We start from the raw sequence: 23,562 nt of genomic DNA, 5'->3' as shown, positions 1-23,562 counted from the left end.
ATTTCTCTGATCTGATTTCAGAAATAACTTTTAAGAGAGAGAGAGAGAGATGAATGACTACCATATCCAGTGACATCCTAAAGGGTATAAGTGTTTGCAAATGGGTGTGTTTTGATTCAATTTGTCACTTTACATCTTTTTCAAAACAATGTTCTTTCAACTCTTCTACTAATTATTCATGGTAATTACTTCTGCTAATTACTTCTCTTAGGATGAAAGAACAATTTCTTCCTTGTACCAAAAGTTAGCAGTCTGAGAAAGGAACTGACATATGGGTGACAAGGAATGCGAGGTCCTTGATAAAACTTTTTGGAGACACCCTGTAGACCATTTAACTCATCCCTAAGGTAATTCAAACGTTTGTGTCCGGATGAATTTCCCTCAAACGTTTCTAATTAATCAATTTAAACGTTTTTCACCTGCACGTTTGTTCAATACCAGTGCACTGAAACGTTGGTGTCCGACATATTTACAGAAACGTCCCGCCGTTGCCTAATTAACGATCAGGTGAGAAGGCCCAGTCACACTTTCTCCTCCTCCTCCTCCTCCTCCTCCTCCTCCTCCTCCTCCTCCTCCTCCTCCTCCTCCTCCTCCTCCTCCTCCTCCTCCATGCATTTCCTTCCTTCGACTGCTTTCCTCTAATGACGAGCGAGGAAGAGGCACGGAAAAGAACCTATCAGAGGAGGAGAAAGAGGAGGAGGAGGAGGAGGAGAGAAAGGTGTCAAAGTGTCTCCTCACCACTTCCTCAATTTCCTTTTCTCCTTCTGCAGAATTTTTTTTTTCTCTTGAAGCCGAAAGCAGAAACCCTAAAACATCCCTCTTATTTCCTCTATTAGCTCGTGCTGTTTACTGCTGTTGTTTATAGAGTTTTTATAGTTGTTTGTTATAGTTTATATAGATATTGTTTATGTAGGTATTCCATAGTCATTTTATAGTTCACATTTAGAAAGGACCGAATCAGACTGATTCTAGGATTATATTATATATGAAATTCATCTTTTGTTATGGTTCTGATGTGTTCATTTCTTCTCTCTCTCTCTCTCTCTCTCTCTCTCTCTCTCTCTCTCTCTCTCTCTCTCACACACACACACACTTAATTTACATATTACATTCATCTTTTATTATGATCATTTTGAGTGTTCATTTTTATGCAGATCCGAACAAAGTTCTCTCTCTCTCTCTCTCTCTCTCTCTCTCTCTCTCTCTCTCTCTCTCTCTCTCTCTCTCTCTCTCTATTAATTTAATATTAAATTCATCTTTTATCATGATCATTCTGATGTGTTCATTTTTATGCAGATCCGAACAAAGTTCAGTCTCTCTCTCTCTCTCTCTCTCTCTCTCTCTCTCTCTCTCTCTCTCTCTCTCTCTCTCTCTCTATTAATTTATATATTAAATTCATCTTTTATCATGATCATTCTGATGTGTTCATTTATATGCAGATCCGAACAAAGTTCAGTCTCTCTCTCTCTCTCTCTCTCTCTCTCTCTCTCTCTCTCTCTCTCTCTCTCTCTCATAACCAGATGTAGTCTGACAGTCTTATTGTATGACCCGTCAACAGTCACGCGAGGGCTTGAAAAAAAAATTACAGTGGATGACGCTGTGAGGCCCACCCACGAGAGACTTTTAAAACTCTCTCTCTCTCTCTCTCTCTCTCTCTCTCTCTCTCTCTCTCTCTCTCTCTCTCTCTCTCTCTCTTGCTTTTTAGGAAATGTACTTTTGTATTTGTTTGTAGTTCGTTTTCATCGAAGTGCTTATTATATAGTATTTATGTATCAATTGGAAGATTTTAGTTATCTATTTATCTATCTATGTATTTTTGTCTATCTATGTATCTATCTATTTATCTATCTATCTCTATATCTTATCTGTCTATCTATCTATCTATCTGTCTATCTATATATATATATATATATATATATATATATATATATATATATATATATATATATATATATATATATATATATATATATATATATATATATATATATATATATATATATACAGGAAAATTTCACATTGTGTTTTAGCACAGGAAAGAATCCTCAGTTTAAAACTCTTATTGAATGAGAGAGAGAAGAGAGAGAGAGAACAAGAGAGAGAAAGAGAAAGAGAATTACTGAATGCGTGGAAAGGAGGAAACAAGCATTAAACGAAACACGAGAGGTGATAAAAATAAATGAATTACAAATAAAGAGAGAGAAGAGAGAGAGAGAGAGAGAGAGAGAGAGAGAGAGAGAGAGAGAGCAATTTTAGCCCACAATCGTCGACTTAAAGAGCCATTTATTACCACTTTGCTTGCACGAAGACGATTCCCCGCAGTTTATTGGTGTTTTCCCAATTACCTTTCACCGTAATATATTTATTTCCTCTTCTCTCTCTCTCTCTCTCTCTCTCTCGCCATCGTCATCATGTGAGAGAGAGAGAGAGAGAGAGAGAGAGAGAGAGAGAGAGAGAGAGAGAGAGAGGGTAACTCCCATCACAATTTATCATACTTCGATTTTATTTTATCTCTCTCTCTCTCTCTCTCTCTCTCTCTCTCTCTCTCTCTCTCTCTCTCTCTCTCTCTCTCTATAAAAAGAATAAATAGAAAAATAAATAAATTTATAGAAAATATCTGGATACCCTCACCATCAACGAGAGAGAGAGAGAGAGAGAGAGAGAGAGAGAGAGAGAGAGAGAGAGAGAGAGAGAGAATCGTCACCTTCACAGCATATTCATCATTATCACAAGTGGTTTCTTTGCAGTTCATTAGCGAAGAATGAGAGGGGATAGGGGAGGGGAGATGGGTAGGGGAAAAAGGAGGGGAGGGGAGGGGAGGGGTTTTACCGCCGGTTCCGGTGTCTGGAAGTTTGTTTGTCTTTGCTATTGTACCGTTTGAAAGAAGAATCTCTCTCTCTCTCTCTCTCTCTCTCTCTCTCTCTCTCTCTCTCTCTCTCTCTCTCTCTCTCTCTTCAGTTTTTTTTTTTTTTAGTTTTTAACCGTCATAATTATAAATATCTTTTGTATTTTTCCATTTTTGAAATAATTTCTTTAACTACCAGAACCAGCAATGGCTTTTTATTTTTATTTTTGATCATACACACACACACAAACACACACACACACACACACACACACACATATATATATATATATATATATATATATATATATATATATATATATATATATATATATATATATATATATATATATATATATATATAAACTAACTTACTTTTAAAATGTCTCAAATTGGCAGATATTTCGATCCATAACTACCATTTATTTGCTACAAAATGTGTTCTTTTGTTAATTTAATATATTAAACGAACCTCCATTTAAGCCAGCAATAGCCTAGCCCACAAAAAAAAAAAATAAAATAAAATAAGATAAGCCTGGCGAGGCCACTAATAAAGATTTCAATATACAAAGAGAATCTTCGTCAAGAATTAATGTAGGCCTGTGAAAAATTCAGTATAATGATTGTATGGTTCAAATTGTACGCAAAGTATACAAATTGAAATTACACGGAAAGTATACGTGTTAACAGCAATGTATACATTGAAGTAAATGTGATAATTCGGGAAACAAATAAACAGTAGAATGGAACGCTTAGAACTTTCTCAGACCTCTTATGCTTTTCGGCGGCGCCGTCGGGGGAGTGATACTCGCCTTCCTCCTCCTCCTCCTCCTCCTCCTCCTCCTCCTCCTCTTCCAAATCCTCCTCCTCCTCCTCCTGCTCTACATCCTTCTCCAATTCCTCCATCTCCTCTTCCACCTCCTCCTCCTCCTCCTCCTCCACCTCATCCTTCTCCTCTTCCACCTCTTCTACCTCCTCCTCCTCCTCTTCCACCTCCTCCTCCTCCTCTTCCACCTCTTCTACCTCCTCCTCCTCCTCCTCTTCCACCTCCTCCTCCTCCTCCTCTTCCTCTTCCACCTCCTCCTCCTCCTCCTCCTCCTCCTCCTCCTCCTCCTCTTCTTCCACCTCCTCTACATCCTCCTCCACCTCCTCCTCCTCCTCCTCTTCCACCTCCTCCTCCTCCTCCTCCTCTTCCTCCTTCTCCTTCACCTCCTCCTCCTCCTCCTCCTCCTCTTCCTTCTCCTCCTCCTCCTCCCTCCTCCTCCTCCTCCTCCTCAACCTCCTCCTCTTCGCCCACCCGTCATTTGGCTGTCCGGAGTCACGGCGACCCATCACTCACTTATCAAGTGTAGTGACAACAGCCTTAATCGACTTCTATTCCCAAACATCCTTATCGTTTATCTGACATTCTGGTTCTTTTTGTTTATTTTTGATCTATAAGTTTGGGTCAGGAGAGTTTTTTTCTCTCTCTCTCTCTCTCTCTCTCTCTCTCTCTATATATATATATATATATATATATATATATATATATATATATATATATATATATATATATATATATATATATATATATATATATATATATATATATATATATGTGTGTGTGTGTGTGTGTGTGTGTGTGTGTATATATAAGCAGACTAGGCTAGTGTTAATAATAATATTACAATTATTATTATTATTAATTATAATAACAATACCAATAACGATAATAAAAAATAATAATAATAACCACACGCTTCAATTACCAGAAGAATCACTTCAAGAAAAATTTGTACTAAACCTTACCAAAAAAAAATATATATATAAAAAATTAGGAAATTAGCGAGACCATCCTTAATAGAATTTAATAACAGACTGAGGTGTTTGCGTTCTGTGAAAAATTACAGACAAATAACAGAGGAGTCTCCAAATAATAACAGAGAATTACAAAGCATGATACGACAAGAGAGAGAGAGAGAGAGAGAGAGAGAGAGAGAGAGAGAGAGAGAGAGAGAGAGAGAGAGTTTACATTTTTCGACATTAAAAGAAATATTTAGGAAATGTTTAGGGGCAAGAATTACAAGCTCGGAATTTTAGAAATATAGATTGAAAAAGTTTTCAGACTGGAAAAAAAAAATAAAAAAAGGGCCGAAGTTTCTTCGGCGCAATCGAATTTTCAGTACAGCCGCTACATCGTATAATCAAGGCCACCGAAAATAGATCTCTCATTCGGTGGTCTCGTTATAATGCTGTATGAGCCACGGTCCATGAAACTTTAACCACGTCCCGGTTGTAGCCTGGCCCATATCGTTGCCAGACGCACGATTATTGCTAACTTTAACCTTAAATCAAATCAAAACTACTGAGGAGGCTAGAGGGCTGCAATTTGGTATGTTTGATGACTGGAGGGTGGATGATCAACATACCAATTTGCAGCCCTCTAGCCTCAGTAGTTTTTAAGATCTGAGGGCGGACAGAAAAAGTGCGGACAGAAAAGTGCGGACGGACAGACAAAGCCGGCACAATAGTTTTCTTTTACAGAAAACTAAAAACGGAAAATACAGAAAATAAAAAAAAAAATTTTACTCAGAAAATTGAAAAAAAAAATTTTTTTGAACGAAAAACAAAACTTCGAATTTGAGGGTCAGAGTAAACAAAAGAAAACATAAACAAAGAAAGAAATAAATAAAGAAAAGCACAAACAAATAAAAGCAATCAAAACACAGTATTCTTTCTGACACACAAAATCAAAAACCAGTCTTCTTTCTGTTTCTCAGCCCATCCATTGAAGCCACCTTGGGTGTCAGTTGCGGAAGGAATTCGTGACGAGAGTAACACTCACTTAGGTATACCCTGTATAGTCTGTGTATCCCCTTTTAGTTCTGTGTCTCTGCTTGGCGGAAAATGAAGAAACAAAAGGTGTATTTGATTTTGCGTTTTTGTGGAGTCAGTGGTTATGCTGTGTAGCTATGTGTACACATACACATACACTAACACACACATATATTTATATACACACATATGTATACATATACTGTATATATACACACATATATATGTATATATATATATATATATATATATATATATATATATATATATATATAGAGAGAGAGAGAGAGAGAGAGAGAGAGAGAGAGAGAGAGAGAGAGAGAGAGAGAGAGAGAGAGAGAGAGAGAGAGCTTAAACTTTCTATTAGTCAAGCAATACACAACAAATTCCTTACGAACTTTCACCTTAAAAATTACACAAATATTAATAAGAAAAGAAAAGGAACTATAAGAAAAAATATTATGAAAATAAAAACAAAATATGATAAAAATAAAAACAAAGTACCAATCCGCCTGGCTATTCCGTTAACAACAACAAAAAACATCTCCGTACCAAACAACAAACAACAAACAATAACAAGAGTTGAGTTCTTTGTCAGCCGTCTAACAATACGATATTGAAAATTACATGAGCGCTTTTTTATTCTGGCGTTTCTTGATATTACAGGACACGAATGCTAATTTACATACAATGCTCGCTGGGCCAGGAAAAATTCCTCTCGCGTCTAAAAAAAAAGGCTGTAATGTCCCGTAATCAGTTTTTTTAGTTTTCTGTAAAAGAACTATTGTGCCAGCTTTGTCTGTCCGTCCGCACTTTTTCCGTCCGTCCTCAGATCTTAAAAACTGTTGAGGCTAGAGGGCTGCAAATTGATATGTTGATCATCCACCCTCCAATCGTCAAACATACCAAATTGCAGCCCCCTAGCCTATGTAGTTTTTATTTTATTTAAGGTTAAAGTTAGCCATCATCTTGCGTCTGGCAACGCAACAGCACAGGCAACCACGGCCGGCTGAGAGTGTCCGCACTTTTTCTGTCTGCCCTCAGATCTTAAAAACTGCTGAGGCTAGAGGGCTGCAAATTGGTATAGTGATCATCCACCCTCCAGTCATCAAACATACCAAATTGCAGCCCTCTAGCCTCAGGAGTTTTTATTTTATTCAAGGTTAAAGTTAGCTATAATCATACTGCTGGCAACGATATAAGCCAGGCCACCACCGGGCCGTGGTTTAAGTTTCATGGGCCGCGGCTCATACAGCATTATACGGAGACCACCGAACGATAGATCTATTTTCGGTGACCTTGATTATACGCTGTACAGAGAACTTGATTCCTTCGGCGCATTTTTTACTTGTTTTTATTTTAGTCCAAATATAACCTGTTTTTATCAATGTGATTTTATTAGCTGGATATGCCGTTGTTTTTTGCATATATTTTCTTATATATATTTTAAAGAAACGTCACAAGTGTTCGGTTCAATTATAATATAAGTTATGCGACAACTAGATTAGGTTTATAAATATTTAGTATTTTGTAAGGTAGGGATACCATTATTTACTTTTTTTTACTTACTGTCATTCTGATACAAAAACATATAAATATTACATTCCACCATTTTCACCCCTCCAGAAAAAAACTCCCCTTGAGCAACTAAAAAAAAATCTTTTGTAAACAAATATAAATATTATAACATTCCGTCATTTTTACACGCTCCTTAGAAAAACCTGCCCCTTGAGTAACTAAAAAAAAAAAAACATTCTTCTTTCCATTACTTGGCCAAATTCTACCCCCTCAGAAAAACCTGCCCCGCTTGAGTAACAAAAAAAAAAAAATCTTCTCTCTATTGCTTGGTCAAGTTTTTTTCTCTTTAGTTTTTCAAAGGCAAAATTTCCAGTCACATTCGTACAAGAATGACACACGTTCTTCCTCGTAATTACAGCTTAAAAAATAACGTAATTCTCCTTTCTGTTCCAGTGTCATGCGTGTGTTATTTTCCCATGGAATACCAAGGCATATTCGCCACACAGTCAAGTATTTCCACGATATCGGGTGGGTCGGTCCACCAGTATTCAGAGGTGAGTATATATCAGTTTCATAAGAAATTTACTCATTTTTATTCAGGCGTGGTCTTTGGTGTACTCTGCAGTATCTGCAAAATTTTCGAAATTGAGATATGCCACCTATTGGGTTCGTGAGGCACTAATACACAAGTTACTGCAGTTTCAGAATGATTCTTCAATGCTTTGTTTCGGGGGTCCCATTTGCAGCATCTGCAAAATCAGTAGTAAGGCAAGGGAAAACTGCAGTATGCACCATTTTTCTCAGTTTTGTATTTTTGCAGATACTGCAGCCTTCCATTTTAGGGCAGTATTTATCTTGATGGGGGGAAAATGACTGATGCTGTTTTCATTAGTTGTACAAAATTTTCTGGCCAGGTTTAAATTATTATTGATTTTTTTTCTGAAGATTTTATAAAAAAAATTATTGTTTTGCATCCAGTAAAATGGTGGACAATGCCTCATGTTGTATAAAATCTTGTACCTCCTCACTATTAACGAATTTTTGTCTCAGATTTTATAAACTGATTATTTTCTATCATGTAAAATTTTTCTTGGAATCTTTATTTACACTTGTTTACAATATTTCATGGTTTTGTTCATTACTTATAAGTGCATAACCTACCTGTGTTCTTCAACTGATTATTTTATACCATGCAAAAACTTTTCATGAATTTTTTGACACTTGCTTATAATATATTAGGTTTTTGCTCATTACTTTTAAATAAATATAACCTCCCCATATTCATAGGAAGAACATTTTTACTGTGTCCATAAACCAATTATTTAATGATAATTGGTCCTGATAAAAATATAATTGCAATAAATTTAAGCCTCTCCACTAGAATCCCATTCAAATATCTTGACATTCTCCTGCCTTCAAGAATTCAAACCACACTTCCTTCCTACAATCCTGAAACCATCCACTATCTGACCAATCCTACAATTACGTAATGATAATTGGTCCTAATAAAAATATAATTGCACTAAATTAAAGCCAACCCACTAAAATACCAGTCAATTATCTTTACATTCTCCCACCTGCAAGAATTCAAACCACACTTCCTTCCTACAATCCTAAACCATCCACCAACTGACCAATCCTACAATTATTAAATGATAATTGGTCCTAATACGAATATAACTGTACTAAATTTAAGTCACTTATAAAATCCCATTCAGTTATCTTAACATTCTCCTGCCTTCAAGAATTCAAACCACACTTCCTTCCTACAATCCTAAACCATCCCATCCACCATCTGACCAATCCTACAATTATTAAATGATAATTGGTCCTAATACGAATATAACTGTACTAAATTTAATTTACTCCACTAGAATCCCATTTAATTACCTTAACATTTCCTGCCTTCAAGAATTCAAACCCCACTTCCTTCTTGCAGTCCTGAAACCATCCACAAACTGGCCTATTCTTGCCATTCTTACTATTCTCCCATTCTCTCCTCCAAAAAGGTGACCATCCTACCAGACGCCATCCCCGTGTGGGGCGTCTGCCACAAGAAATTCGACAATAACGTCATCCTAAGGGATCCTACGGGAGGCCAGGATTGCTTCAGATGTTTCCACGTGTCCCTACATTCCGGAAATGTCATCCAGGTAAGAGGCGAGAAGCAGCAGTGGCAGCAGCCCTGTGAGAGAGAGAGAGAGAGAGAGAGAGAGAGAGAGAGAGAGAGAGAGAGAGAGAGAGAGAGAGAGAGAGATTTGCTCAGGGAAGAAAATTAATTATAAGATCGTAGAGTTATAAATTACGATGGGAGATATTTGAGGGTATTAGAGATTTTCTATATTTTGAGAGAGAGAGAGAGAGAGAGAGAGAGAGAGAGAGAGAGAGAGAGAGAGAGAGAGAGAGAGAGAGAGAATTTGCTCAGGGAAGAAAGTTAATTATAAAATTGAAGAGTGATAAATTAAGATAGATAATTGGGTGAATATACAATTTTTCTATAATTTTAGAGAGAGAGAGAGAGAGAGAGAGAGAGAGAGAGAGAGAGAGAGAGAGAGAGAGAGAGAGAGACAACAGGAAGTGCCACATTATCATTCCCAAAACAAAGGCATCCCTAAAGGGGTGACACTGATGAGACAGCCTTGGAATAGAAAGTTGCAGATTCCTCCCAAGATAAAATTCTTCTTTTCTAGCCAACAGAGAGAGACTTTTGTCCATCAATTTCAAACAAAACTTAATATCCTAAACATCCTCAGCTGTCCATTCTTCCCCCTGGGGCTAAAAACTGACCCCAAAACCAAACATCAAAGATCAGAAAAGAGAAAAAAAAATAAAAGCGAATAAATATAGCCACAGGTCGTGTTCATTTCGGCAAAACACTTTCCACTCAGATCACCTTCCCCTGACTGTTATGACAAATAGAACGTGCTCTCGAACCACGACTTTTCAGAATCCGCCCGATCTCGATGCTAATTCCACAAACATGACCTTCTTCTACAGATTTACACGGAGGGCCTCAACAAGTGCTACTCGACGGAGGAAGCCGCCGTGCAGACGTGCCCCACGATGCACGACATCCAAATCAAGCGGGCCAGAGAGATTATGCTTTACAGTGAGTATATTTGGGGAGGGGTGGGATTGAGGTCAAAGGTTGCGAGGTCTCACTTCTATGTAAGGGTCAGTGAAAACTTTTCTGATAAGGTCACAGTTTCTTTATCAACGTCGGAGAAAAGTGATTTTAGGCCTAAAAGGAGAAATCTGACCTTAAAAGCAATTTTAATTTCATTCTCATTAAGGCCAAACGGTTTTTTTTATGGAGAACGCAAGAGTCAATATTGTGCTTGCCTAAAAGTAGTTAAAAATCCTTTATAGAAAAACAACCCCCTATCATTAAAATATTAGAAGAAGAGTTGTTTTATCCTTTTGTAGAAAAACAATAACTTATTTAATAATACAACAGAAATAAGATTTTTTATATCTTAATAAAAAAAACCGTTTTCATAAACACAACATATATTCTGTCTTAATAATAAAACATATATTCTGTTTTAATAATAAAACATATTCTGTTTTAATAATAAAACAAAAAAACTTTTCATTAGTTTATTTTTTTTTACTATTTCCTAACCTTTCCTCACTCTCTCTCTCTCTCTCTCTCTCCTTAGAATCCCGAAGCTTCACCCAGGACGGTCTAATCGACCGTGTCTTCTGCCCGATCAACGGCCGTTACCGCTTCACCTACGACGTGAACGACGGGACGGAGAGCTCCGTGGAATGCCCGGACCCGACGTCGGAACTCTCCAACTGCCCCAAGGGCTCCGAGCTCCAGCTCAGGTAAGCAAGCGGAAGGATCCAAGGTCACGCTCTCTCAAGTCCATCAATCTGATTTCATTGATCTTTATCGTAATCCATCCATCTCTATTTGACGTTTTTATATATTTCATTCTATAAATCTCACACCCCAGGTTCCGGAGATGCTCCTTCGGGGAACTGACCATGGGGCTGAGGTGCCTGGGGGACTGGGAAGGACACGACGGGAAGAAGTACCTCGCCCTGTGGGACCCCGAGGTGACCACGGATAACCAGCCGAGATACCGATGCGCTGTGAGTGGGCTTTGGCGTTCGGGGAATTCGGAAATGAGGGAGGGGGGGAGGGGGTATTGTGTGGAAGGGGTAGAGGGTGGGGGAGGATTTCCTCTGAGAGAGAGAGAGAGAGAGAGAGAGGCTCTCAAGTTAAATGTCAGGAGGAGAACACAGTCATGAAAAACAGGTTAAATAACAAAAAATAAGCGATGAAAGAATTACGAAGAGAGAGAGAGAGAGAGAGAGACTGAAGTTGAAAGAAATGAAAAATTGTAAGCTATAGAACAAAAATGAGTAAAAGAAGAACTTGAATAAAGAAAATAGAGTAGAAACGATTGTCTCAAGACAAAAGAGAGAGAGAGAGAGAGAGAGAGAGAGAGAGAGAGAGAGAGAGAATCACTAAATGCGTGAGGAGGAGAAAACAAGCATCAAAAGAAATAGGTCAGGTAACAAATTTAAATGAGACCCATAAAATGAATGAATGAGAGAGAGAGAGAGAGAGAGAGAGAGAGAGAAAGAGAGAGACTAACCTATCCCATTCCCTTCTCAGATGTACTCGGTGGAAGAGACCACGGGACGAGTCTACCTGAGTTTCAGCATCGACGCCACCTGTACTAATCACCTCCACAGCCCGTGGGACGGCTACGAGACCATGGTCCTCACGCCCGTCACGCCCATGTCCCCGCCCGCAGTCGCCCAGACCAATTCCTGCACGTTCCCCCAGTGGGCGAGGGGGACTTTCCAGAATCTTCAGGTAGGGGTCTTTGAATTTTCAGAATCTGTCATTTTCAGGTCTTCTGATAGGGAGGCTTGTAATTTTCAGAAGTTTCGGGTAGAAAGTCTGAAAATTTTCAGAATTTTCAGACAGGGAGGCCTGAAAGTTTCAGAATTTTTAGGTGGGTGGTCTTGAAATGTTCAGAATTTTCAGAAGTTTCAGATAAAAAGTCTGAAAATTTTCAGAATTTTCAGACAGGGAGGCTTGAAATCTTCAGGATTTTCAGGGTGGTGGTCTTGCAATTTTCAGAATTTTCAGATTTTCAGGTCAGAAAGTCTGAATTTTTCAGAATTTTCAGACAGGGTGGTCTTAAAATGTTCAGAATTTTCAGAAGTTTTTAGGTGGGTGATATTTTCAAATAGGAATTTTCAGAATTTTCAGATAAGCAAGGTCTTAAAATTTTCAGAATATTCAGATAGGCAGTCTTAAAGCTTTCAGAATCTTCAGTAGGCAATCTTAAAATCAGAAATAATAATAATAATAATAAATAATAATAATAATAATAATAATAATAATAATAATAATTTCTTCTCCTTTCCACAGATCGAAGAACATGATCTGTGGCTCCAGGACGACACAGCGGACAAGAAGTACAAGACGCTGTGTCTCTCGCAGCACGCCCCCCATGGGGAACGGTACGCCCTGTACTCCCAGACACAGTGGTACGTACATTAGTAGCACAAAATCCACCGTGTTTGCACGGCTAAAAAATTAATTGATTTGGTTGTATATGTGTAATGAATCAGTCTCATCTGTGGCCTCTAACTTACTGAGGTATATTTACATTCTTCTATAATTATACCTGTAATTAATAAATTTATTATATTTAATTCAAATTCAATTTAATTTATGTACATACTTCTATAACTGTAACTATAGCTATAATTAAAACTAAAATTAGTAAATTTATTATATTTAACTTAATTTCATTAAATTTAAATTTATATTTTCCAGTGGAGAGGAAGAATTCACGTGCATTTGGATCAAAAGAAGGGCAGCCAATGTTATAGAGTATCAGATATGTAAGTATTAATTTATATATATATATATATATATATATATATATATATATATATATATATATATATATAATCATTTATACAAATAAATTGCATATTTGTTCATATATATTAATAAATATGTAAACATAATATATACATCAAGAAATATATAAAACCACCTTTGACAACATTTCATTAATTAATTAATCAATCTCTCTCTCTCTCTCTCTCTCTCTCTCTCTCTCTCTCTCTCTCTCTCTCTCTCTCTGCAGCTTATCCCAGCCAAATCTACAACGCCTCCAGAGTCTGCTCCGACGACATGTTTCGTGGACAAGTCTGGAACACGCAAGGACGTAAGTTGGTTTCGTACCTGTACGATTCTCGTTTTCTATTTTATTCCCGTTTTCTGTTTCACTCTTTGATAGGAGTCATGATAATTGACCCACATTCCCCTCTTCATGCAAAAGAGCCTTTATGCACATCTTCTCGTAGACCCAGAATTATTTCCCTCGTCCCATAGTGTTCCTCGACCCATAAGTACCCTTAATGACCCACAATTTCTGCTCTTCCCATAATCGTGGACCCATAAGCATCCAATTAACCAATGATTCCCCCCCCCAAAAAAAAAACAAATTTTTTTCCCCTTGTCCCATAACAATCATGGACCCAGAACACCCAAACTAACCCACTCTTTCCCTCGTCCCATCAACAGGCCTGGACCCAGAACACCCAAGCTAACCCACAATTTCTCCTTGTTTCCCCCCCCCCAACACACAAATAACCCACAATGTCCCCTCGTCCCATAACAATCCTGGACCCAGAACACCCTAATAACCCATATTTTAGGCTCGTTTTCCCCTCTCCCCAGACCACCGAAAATAACCCACTCTTTCCCCTCGTCCCATCAACAGGCCTGGACCCAGAAAACCAGAGCAGCTGCCCCATAACGGGAGAGTACACTGGGGTCATCCCAGACGCCAAGGAACTCTGTGCCCGCCTGTACTCTGACTGCGACGACCCACAACACATGTATTACACAGTGTCATCCTGCTTCAACGCTTCCGAGGTCTACGAAGGTAAGTTGGTGTTTGAACTCTTTATGATTTTTGGAACTGGTTTTTCTCTGGTGTTTACAAGGAGATTGAAGCATAGTGCTTTTACTGGTTAGTGTTTTTTTTTTTATTGACAGGAAGCTCAAAACTTGATTTTATTTCAATTAGTTTTTTTCTGATTTTGATTAAAAACTTGAAAATTTTTATGTTTTCTATGATGACGAAATACTAAGTTTGCTTTAAGAAATGGGATCATTTTTACACGTGGGCTTTCCAAGAGAGAGAGAGAAAGAGAGAGAGAGAGAGAATTTCCCCAGAGTAAAAATTTTCCCAAAATGAGAGAGAGAGAGAGAGAGATTTCCACAAAGTAAAAATTTTCCCAAAATGTAAATAAACATAAGAGAGAGAGAGAGAGAGAGAGAGAGAGAGAGAGAGAGAGAGAGAGACTTCCCCAAAGTAAAAATTTTCCCAAAATGTAAATATGAGAGAGAGAGAGAGAGAGAGAGAGAGAGAGAGAGAGAGAGAGAGAGAGAGAGAGACTTCCCCAAAGTAAAAATTTTCCCAAAATGTAAATATGAGAGAGAGAGAGAGAGAGAGAGAGATTTCCCAAAATGTAAATATAGAGAGAGAGAGAGAGAGAGAGAGAGAGAGAGAGAGAGAGAGAGAGAGAGAGAGAGAGAGATTCCCCCAAAGTAAAAATTTCCCCAAATGTAAATGTAAAAACCAAATAAGACTCAAACAGAGATTCATTATATCCCCAGGCCTTTGTAAACACCAGAAAAACACTTGTATGTTTACATTATAAAATTTATAGGTGACGAAATTAAAAGAGAAAGCTGGTCTTTGCTGGTGGTGGGTGGTAGACAGCTACGATTTTTAGATTAGTTAATTTTTTAAAGTCCATTAGAAAAATTTTATTTTAAAGAATTCAGTTCGAAATTTAAGATTCGAGAAAATTCAAAATTTGATTTCACTGAATAGATTTCAGTCCGATGAAAGTTCGTGTATTTCAATTTATAATTTACATTATTTTAAAAATATATAAATGACGCCAAATTGTAAAAATATAAAGGTGTTTAGTATACCTTTAAAAGTTCATATAGAATCCACTAATTTATAGAAATATCAATTTACATATTCAGATTTTTTAAAATTTATTTATCTCAAATCGAATAACAAGTTAATTAATGAATTGACTTAATATCATAAAAAACTGGTGGTCCAATTCGAAAACAACTTGAAAAAGTATCATAAAAAAATTTAGAATAATCTTACTGAATATTTAATATTTAATATCTAATCAGATAATGAAAAACACATGTATACTAATAAGAATCTCTTGTGCACAGATATGATTTTAATAAGCTGATTCATTCATTTGGTAGTCTCACAAAACGAAGACTCTAAAATAAAGATTGAGATAGTGAATGCATTTATCAAATTTGTATCATAAAAACCATTTCCTTAAAGCTATCTTGAAAGCAGATATGACGAAATGAAAATTCTCGTTGATCTCAGCAAAACCTAAACTGCCACAGACCTTTCAATTTGATATCAACCAGGCAAAATATTTTATATTTCAACATGTTTTGAAGATACTTTCTATACCTTAAGTTTATTATGAAGCGTCCGGTTGGACTAAACATTAACATTATGCTTGACTGCTAACATGCCGGGATAAACATTATGCCTGAACGGGGATAACATTTAAAACATCAAATAAACATTCTATGAAAATGCGAATGTTGACCTCAAACATCCTATACATGGTGTCTGAGAAACTAACATTTCACTGAAGATCCGAAGAATGTTTGCTAACGAATGTTACTAACAGCATGATATACCAACTAACGTAGACCTAATTTAAGCAAAAGTAGGTTTAAATTTACGGAATGACAAAGCTAGTTTGCTAATGTTATTAAAAACTGGGGTTTTGGGTAATGAATATTTATATATGTAAAGGTTTCGTGACTTTGTTTTTTTTTTATTTCTTCAATTTCAGCATTGTTAATTCATTCATTTGCTTCCAAACTGCCTCTTCTCCCTGGTAAGGAACCATTGAAAAATTAATTTATTGTTTTCTACGTAAACTGTATAATTCATAGGTATTTCGCAAGTAGGTATGCCTTCCCAAACACGGCAATTAAATTATCAACTCTCTTCCTACAATTTAAATAGACAGGTTTTGTTTTTTACAAAAAAATAAACGCCTTAAATAAAATGTAATCTACTGCAATAAACCGTAAAAAAGACTGGCGTGGTTTATCTCAATGTCGCCAAACATAATCACCATTATGTATCTTGATAATTATGATTTTAGAGTGAATAAAAATAATCCCCTTACTTCTAGTATGATACAATGATCAACTAAACTGACTGACTGATCGATAAATCACGGCATCTTGCGTTGCCCAAATAGACACAAATGGGGTGTCAGGTGTTATTTTTAAGAACAAAAAAAGTCTGGAAAAGTACCACAGACGAAACCAGTCAAGTTGCAATGCAACAATTAGAAATTAATATTGACAAACAGAAAGGTATCATATCCTAAGACCTCTGGAGCATTTAACAGCCATTTTGTGTCTCCAAAACACAAAAGGGTTAAAAGGTTTATTTTAGTTAGTTTCTTGAGTATTAAGGCGACAGCACTATACCTTAAGCAAACACTGACGAATCCGGTGACGTCACAGACCCCGAGGGCATCAGCGTGGTGGGCGACGAAGGCCACGACGAAGTAGCGTTACGTCACCGGAGGAGTCGATTGTACCGAATCACAGACCCGAGGGCCTTGCTCTCCCGCACGACGAGGCACGCCCACCGCCACGGAGGCGGCGGAGGAGGGGGCGGCCCCCGGAGGCCTTCGTGGGCGCACGTCAGGGCGGCCGAGCTGGGCAGCTGGTCTTCGGAGGCGCAGTTCACGACCATCGGGGCGAGCAGCCGAAGACGCCACAGGCACCAGACGGTGGAGGAGGTCTACGTCTTTCCGGACGTCCCTGCGGACCCTCCTCCCCCTCTCCCTCCACCTCCAGCTCCTCCTCAACCCAAGAAAGCGGCCCGCACGAGCCTGCGCGTTCAGCCTCAACACCACCAAGATCGGCACTTGGGCGTTGAAATCTCCGCGGACCACAACTCCAAGCCCCAGCGAGACCGTCCTCACCACCACCAAGACGAGAGACCTTTTTACGTCCGGATCGAAGACGAGGACTCCACGTCCCCTTGGCATCACCTCAAGGGCATGGGGCCTGTGATCATTGAAGGTCAGAAGCCCCGAATAACAGCCAAAAAAAAAAAAAAAAAAGGTCAACAGCACCCCCCTGACCTCATGTAGACTGTGGTCGTCACTTGATCAGAAGCCAAAAAAGATGTACAGTAAACACGTAAACATCCATAAGCGAAATTGGGAGACAGTAACGAAGACAGTAAAAAATCTAATTGATCATGAAGTCCTCAGGGCAGATCTGAGCAACAGCTCCGCAATAAAAGTTCAGATAAACAGTAGCATTTAATTCATCTCCAAAACAAGCAGAGCCTCTCAAGACGGAGATGATGATATCACCTCGAAGACCACCACATTCTACGTGATAGCACCATTATCAGGATTGCACTTTTACATGACACTTTAATGGCACCGTTTTTTTTTTTTGTTTTATTTTGCTGGCACAAAGCACTGCAATGAAGTTGTTTTTATTACTGTTGTTTTTGCTGTTGTTGTTGATGTTGTTGTTGTTGTCACAAACGCTTCAGCAGCAACTGTAGCTGATGAAAGATTGTTGTTGTTCTCAGAGTAGAAAAAAAAAAAAACATATGCACTGAACCATTCTGCTTTATTTTGTTGTTAGTTTTTTTATTATTATTCCTAAGTCGTGAAGTTAATACTTTTTTATATAACTGGATAGTAAATGTCGATTCTTGAAGCTGTACGATAACTTCCCTGCTATTAACTCCCACCAAAAAAAAAATTATTATATATACCTGCACATATCCACTTCTGAATTTCACAAAAATATGTCTGTTCTTATCTCACTTAATCAGTTTCTCTCCTTCCCAGAAGCTCTCGACTTATCTCTGTCTTAACTTTTCAACATGGCTACAGTTCCCATTCTTGTAATGCATTACAGTTAATAACACAGAGTAGCAACTCTGCCTCAGCCTGTTTTATTACATTAAATTCGATTTAGAGAACCTACAATATACATAGGTATTTTTGCGTTCACCTAAAAGCACGGCTGTTGAATACTTTAGATTCTACCTGTCACCAATATCACGTATACTTACAGTAATTATACTGCAATATAGAAGGTGTATGTATATAAAGACATAATTGATGTAAGTGTATAAATATGTCTGCCTTCTTAGTGTTGATTTATGCTCCTGTTTATATACTTATTATTGGATGTTTATTTTTGTTTCTAAGCCTCTTTCGTAGGATAGTAAACAAATTTATATGTCAGAATTGTAGACAGAATTGACGCACAATCTAGTTTCGTGTATCTTTCGTAATTATGGTTTGTATTTTTCTGTGTATATATCGTAATGTTTCCTGAGGGTTGATATTAATCAGGTAAGAATTATAGTCAGATTACACGGATGAAATATCTAATTTGTGAATGAATTGCTATTACACATAGCTAACCTTAAATTCATATAAAAAAAAAAAGGGGAAAAGTCAGTTACTTTGAAAATGAGCATTTAAAATCCAACTCGTTCAGCCTCCTCCCGCCTCCCACCCCGAAAAATATCATCCCAACCCCTGCCCCCTCATCCCCACAAAAAACCATAGTTTTACAAACTATTTAAACGAAGTCACCATATTACGTCATTAATTTCGTCAATGCAATCTCTGGCCATACTCTCCTAGCCGCTGCTTTATTTCCAGTTCAAGTGGCTATTGGGATGGATAACCCAATAGCTTTAACTAGCCCAGACCCGAAAAAAGAATGGAATTTAATTCATAAGGAAACGGCAGCCCTGGGTTCGAAGCCATTTTATTTTGGATAATATTACCTTTCATTTGAGCATCTCTGATAATTTTACTTTTAATGTCTTCTGCTTCCGCATGGTTCATAAGCATGTCTTTAAACTGATTTTGGATTGCATTTATTTATATAAAGCATGGATTCAAAGATTGGCACCAATGCATGGGGTGTCTTGTAGATACTAGTATGGTTGTGTTTGAAGGAGGTAAGTCACACTTTAGGCATTCAAACTAAATAATCAAATATAGGTATCACAGATTTCACCAAGTGTAGACATTATGTTGCAGCAAGATTATCAATAATCATAACAAGTTAATCTTAAAATTCAAGTCAATAATCAACAAAAAAAAAAAAAAATAGATAACATTTTTTATTGAAATATGTAGCAGAGAACAATCCCCGTAAATACCCATCCGCAAAAAAAAAATAAAAAAATAAAAACTCGCAGCAGTGAACGGTGCCTGTAAACAATTCCCCCTCTTCCCGTTTTCTACAGAGCGCGAGTACCGGTGCCTAGGCCAGTGGTCAGAGGGCGGGGTCATGTACACCTTCACCCACAGAGAGGACGTTAATATCTACGAGTGTTTCGCTGGCGTCGTGGTCAACAGCCACGAGCTCTTCATCATAGAAGCTGGCACCAGCTGCCAGAGGGGGCTCCAGCCCCTGGCGCATGGAATGAAGCTTGTCAGGCAAGGTAAGGAAACGATAGGGGGAGGGAACGTTTCTTTTCAAGGTTTATAGGAGGCTAAAGAGGGGGATGTTTCTATTCAAAGTTTATAGGATGCTAATAAAGGGAAAGTTTATAGGAGGCTAAAGAGGGACAGTTTCTATTCAATTTATAGGAGGCTAAATGTGGGATCGTTTCTATTTGATTTATAGGAGGCTAAAGAGGGAACGCTTCTATTCAACGTTTTAGATGCTAAAAGAGAGAACGTTTATAGGGGGCTAAAGAGGGATCGTTTCTACTCAATTTACAGGATGCTAAAGAGAGAACGTTTGTTCATAGGAGGCTAAAGAGGGAACGTTTCTACTCAATTTACAGGATGCTAAAGATAGAACGTTTATAGGAGGGTAAAGGGGGACCGATTTTATTCAACGTTTAGAGGATGCTAAAAGAGGGAACGTTTCTATTCAATTTATAGGATGCCAAAAGAGTGAAAGTTTCTATTCAACGTTTATATAAAGAGGGAATGTTTATAGGAAGCTAAAGAGGGAACGTTTCTATTCAACGTTCATACTAGGCTAAAGAAGGAAGGTTTATATAGACAGTCGATAAATATTACGAGTCCAACGTAAACCCTGTGAACTGATTATTATTATTATTATTATTATTATTATTATTATTATTATTATTATTATTATTATATTCCAGCAACCTGCAGCGAAATCAAGGAAAGGAAGGAAGCCACGGCGCCTACTCCTACAGATCCTTCATCCTCCAGGCCCCCCTGGTGGCCCCCCACCACAGGAAATCCCTGGATCAAGAAGGCATCCTCCACGACGGAGCATCCTACCTGGAATAATGAAAGTAAGATGTATTTTATGTCTCTCAAATTTTATATAAAGTATTCAAGCTTAAGTGCTGGAATATTTAATATTTTAATCATTACGCAGAATCAATCAAATTCCAGAAACTGGAAATTAATTCCATCTTTCGGTTCCAGTTTCCAGGGCAGCGCATTCCAGCAGCGCGCCACGATCCTTGAGACTGTGGACGCGTCTAGCGGCCACGGCGCTGCTACTGGTAGCGCTATTGTGATGATCAGGCCGAGGAATCTTCACTGTTTCACCATTCATCACATCACATCGTCATCATCATCATCACCATCACCATTATCAGCATCCACTTGTGGAGACGTCATCATGGAAACACGACTGAAGAAGGAGAATTTCCCCTGCTCTGGATTTTGGGATTTTTTTTCCCCCTAGATCTAGGGACTTGCCCCCAGATCTGGGGAGTTTTGGCTTCGATGTTGAGGGCATGGCTTTTCAGATATGAGGGATTTTGCTAGAAAAGGGCATTTTTAATTACTGTCAGCTGCCCATGTAGGGCAATGCCCAAAGTGGTCTGTGGACATTTCAAATAGTGATATATATAGATGGTTTCTTCTGGGAAAAATATTGCGACAGTGGCTTTCAAATGCTCTGTAGTAAAAGCTTTAAAAGAACTCCCATTGAACTGAATGCAATGACTGACAATTCTAGAGTTCCTTCTGAATTAACAGTAAGGTAATCTATAAAAACCTTGTGTTTCCTTAAAAGTAAACGCTTTAGTGAAGGGTTCAATATCCTGTTACACATTTCAACAGTGCCAAGACCGAGAAAAAATTCAGTGAAAATTCAAAACGATCTTTTACGAGATAAATCCAGCAGTCACCAAACTAAAATTCGCCGAGAGAAATAAAAAAAAATTCGCAGAGCGACAGAAAAAAATTGAAGGAAGGTCGTAACCTCTGCAAACCATCGGATGCCACAAAAAATAATAATAAAAAAAGAGAGATAAGTACTTTGTGGCATGCACACGGTGACTTTACAAAAAGTTAAACGTGTATATCACTGAAATGACAGTGTTTTCCGAGTGTCCCAGATTCGCAAGTCACCCCGAGTCGAGTGAATCGAGAGTCTGGAATGCGTGAACTGAGGCGTGAAATCCTGCAAAAAAAAGTGAGCTGACAGTCACGGAGTCAGCTTGTCAGTACTGCTGACAAATAAGTGTTTGCAAAAAAGTCAGCTGACAGTCAGAGAGTCAGCTTGTCAGTACTGCTGACAAATAAGTGTTTGCAAAAAAAGACAGCTGACAGTCAGCGAGTCAGCTTGTCAGTACTGCTGACAAGTATTTGCAAAAAAAAATTCAGCTGACAGTCAGTTAGCTTGTCAGTACTGCTGACAAATAAGTGTGTGCAAAAAAAAGTGAGCTGACAGTCAGCGAGTCAGCTTGTCAGTACTGCTGACAAGTATTTGCGAAAAAAAGTCAGCTGACAGTCAGAGAGTCAGCTTGTCAGTTCAGCTGCTGACAAATAAGTGTTTTTGTAATCTCCGCTGACAAATCAGTGTTTGAAGTGTTTTTGTAAGCTGTGTATGCAAGGTTCATTCCCCTCTGGATTGCTCGTTCTCCTTTCCAATCAGCCAATGACGTCCCAGTCCTCGCTGTCCTCCCGAAGAGCAGCCAATCACCGCCCTATCGAGATCGAGAGCTTCGAGCTACCAGCCAATCAACGCCGGAGGAAATGACGCGTGACGTCACGCGGTTCGCCAAACGCGGCATCCCACATAGCTCCTTCGGTTAGCCTCTAGTCATCCTCTGTGGTTAGTTTTGGTTTGTTTTGCCTTTATTTTAGTGCTTGGTGATGATCTCCAAAGGTGAAATGACTCGTCAGAAAGTGAAGTGACTCTTGAAACTCATCTTATCATCATATTCATCATCCCCCGACCTGATCTCCAATTTCAAGTTGTGAAGAAGATGAAGAAGAAGAAGAAGAAGAAGAGGAAGCTGGATTTTATACATATCTTATCATTATGCATTGTTATACATGGGATTATGTGTATGATGCATAAGCATCTATACCTGTATAGTTTTATTAGTTTTACGTGATTGCTTGAAGTCATCGACTATTATCTCGCTTCGTTGTCATTATATCTTTATCGTTTGTTTAGGATAAAAAAAGACATTGATTCTCTGTTCAGTCTTTTTTTTTAACATATGTGATATAATATATAGGCTATGTACCAGTAGCTTTAACTGGAGTGGCGTGGTAATCTGTTCTTACTGATGACTTTATGTAGCGTTTCTTCAAACATAAATAATTATGGCCTTATGTCAATTACAATTTATCAAAAATTTATTCATGATGTTTTTGGTCATAACCACTGCACTGTTTAAATTAGTTTATTAAATAATTGCTGATTATTAAAATAGTCTCCACATGCAATAAAAAAAAAAAAGCTTACCACGCGAACTCCAATCGTTGACAATGCAGTTTTTTTATGTTAATGTTACGGAATGGAAATCATACGCTTGTGTCATTCAATTACGTTCTTTCATACTGTGTTTGTGTGTGTGCGTGTGTGTGTAGGTTTGTACCGTTATTTAGTTTTTTTTTTTTTGTTGTTGCTTGGAAACTAACCTCCAATTTTATCTCCAAAGATTCGTGTTGCCACAAAATGAAAATACTTTTTTCGTGCATATGTATATATATATATATATATATATATATATATATATATATATATATATATATATATATATATATATATATATATATATATATATATATATATATATATATATATATATATGTATATATATAAATACATATATATACATATTTATATATATACAATTTCGTAAATGCATATTAAGTAATTACCCTACGGTCATTTGCATATATCTTTCGTTAGGAAATTAAGCTCAAGGTGATTCATTGTGTTTTGCTCAAGTTCATCATCGATAGCACAAGTTCTCTATCTCTCCCTCAATCATCAACCTCCTCTTTTATTTAAT

The 23,562-nt window shown here is 37.7% G+C and overlaps 1 protein-coding gene across 2 annotated transcripts in view; it reads left to right on the top strand.

Annotated features, from left to right (window-relative positions):
- The window catches only part of LOC136852907 (uncharacterized), a 54,489-nt gene extending 33,041 nt beyond the window's left edge, over nt 1-21,448 (top strand). Inside the window, exons 2-15 of one of the 2 annotated variants that reach the window (XM_067127861.1) lie at nt 7,631-7,731; nt 9,187-9,330; nt 10,175-10,286; nt 10,840-11,008; nt 11,140-11,278; nt 11,808-12,011; nt 12,576-12,694; nt 12,987-13,054; nt 13,306-13,386; nt 13,945-14,109; nt 16,776-17,342; nt 19,558-19,755; nt 20,434-20,589; nt 20,726-21,448. In XM_067127861.1, coding sequence (XP_066983962.1) covers nt 7,631-7,731; nt 9,187-9,330; nt 10,175-10,286; nt 10,840-11,008; nt 11,140-11,278; nt 11,808-12,011; nt 12,576-12,694; nt 12,987-13,054; nt 13,306-13,386; nt 13,945-14,109; nt 16,776-17,342; nt 19,558-19,755; nt 20,434-20,589; nt 20,726-20,820 — 2,318 coding nt within the window. In that variant the 3' untranslated portion in view covers nt 20,821-21,448. The remainder of the gene's footprint in view (nt 1-7,630; nt 7,732-9,186; nt 9,331-10,174; nt 10,287-10,839; nt 11,009-11,139; nt 11,279-11,807; nt 12,012-12,575; nt 12,695-12,986; nt 13,055-13,305; nt 13,387-13,944; nt 14,110-16,775; nt 17,343-19,557; nt 19,756-20,433; nt 20,590-20,725) is intronic. The other variant, XM_067127862.1, reaches the window with a different exon arrangement.
- Nucleotides 21,449-23,562: the final 2,114 nt, after the last annotated feature.

This window comes from Macrobrachium rosenbergii, chromosome 26 (assembly GCF_040412425.1).
Source record: "Macrobrachium rosenbergii isolate ZJJX-2024 chromosome 26, ASM4041242v1, whole genome shotgun sequence".
In the NCBI taxonomy this organism is placed as follows: Eukaryota; Metazoa; Arthropoda; class Malacostraca; order Decapoda; family Palaemonidae; genus Macrobrachium; species Macrobrachium rosenbergii.
Note: the sequence above shows the minus strand (reverse complement) of the source record. Positions and strands in the feature narration are given on the sequence as shown.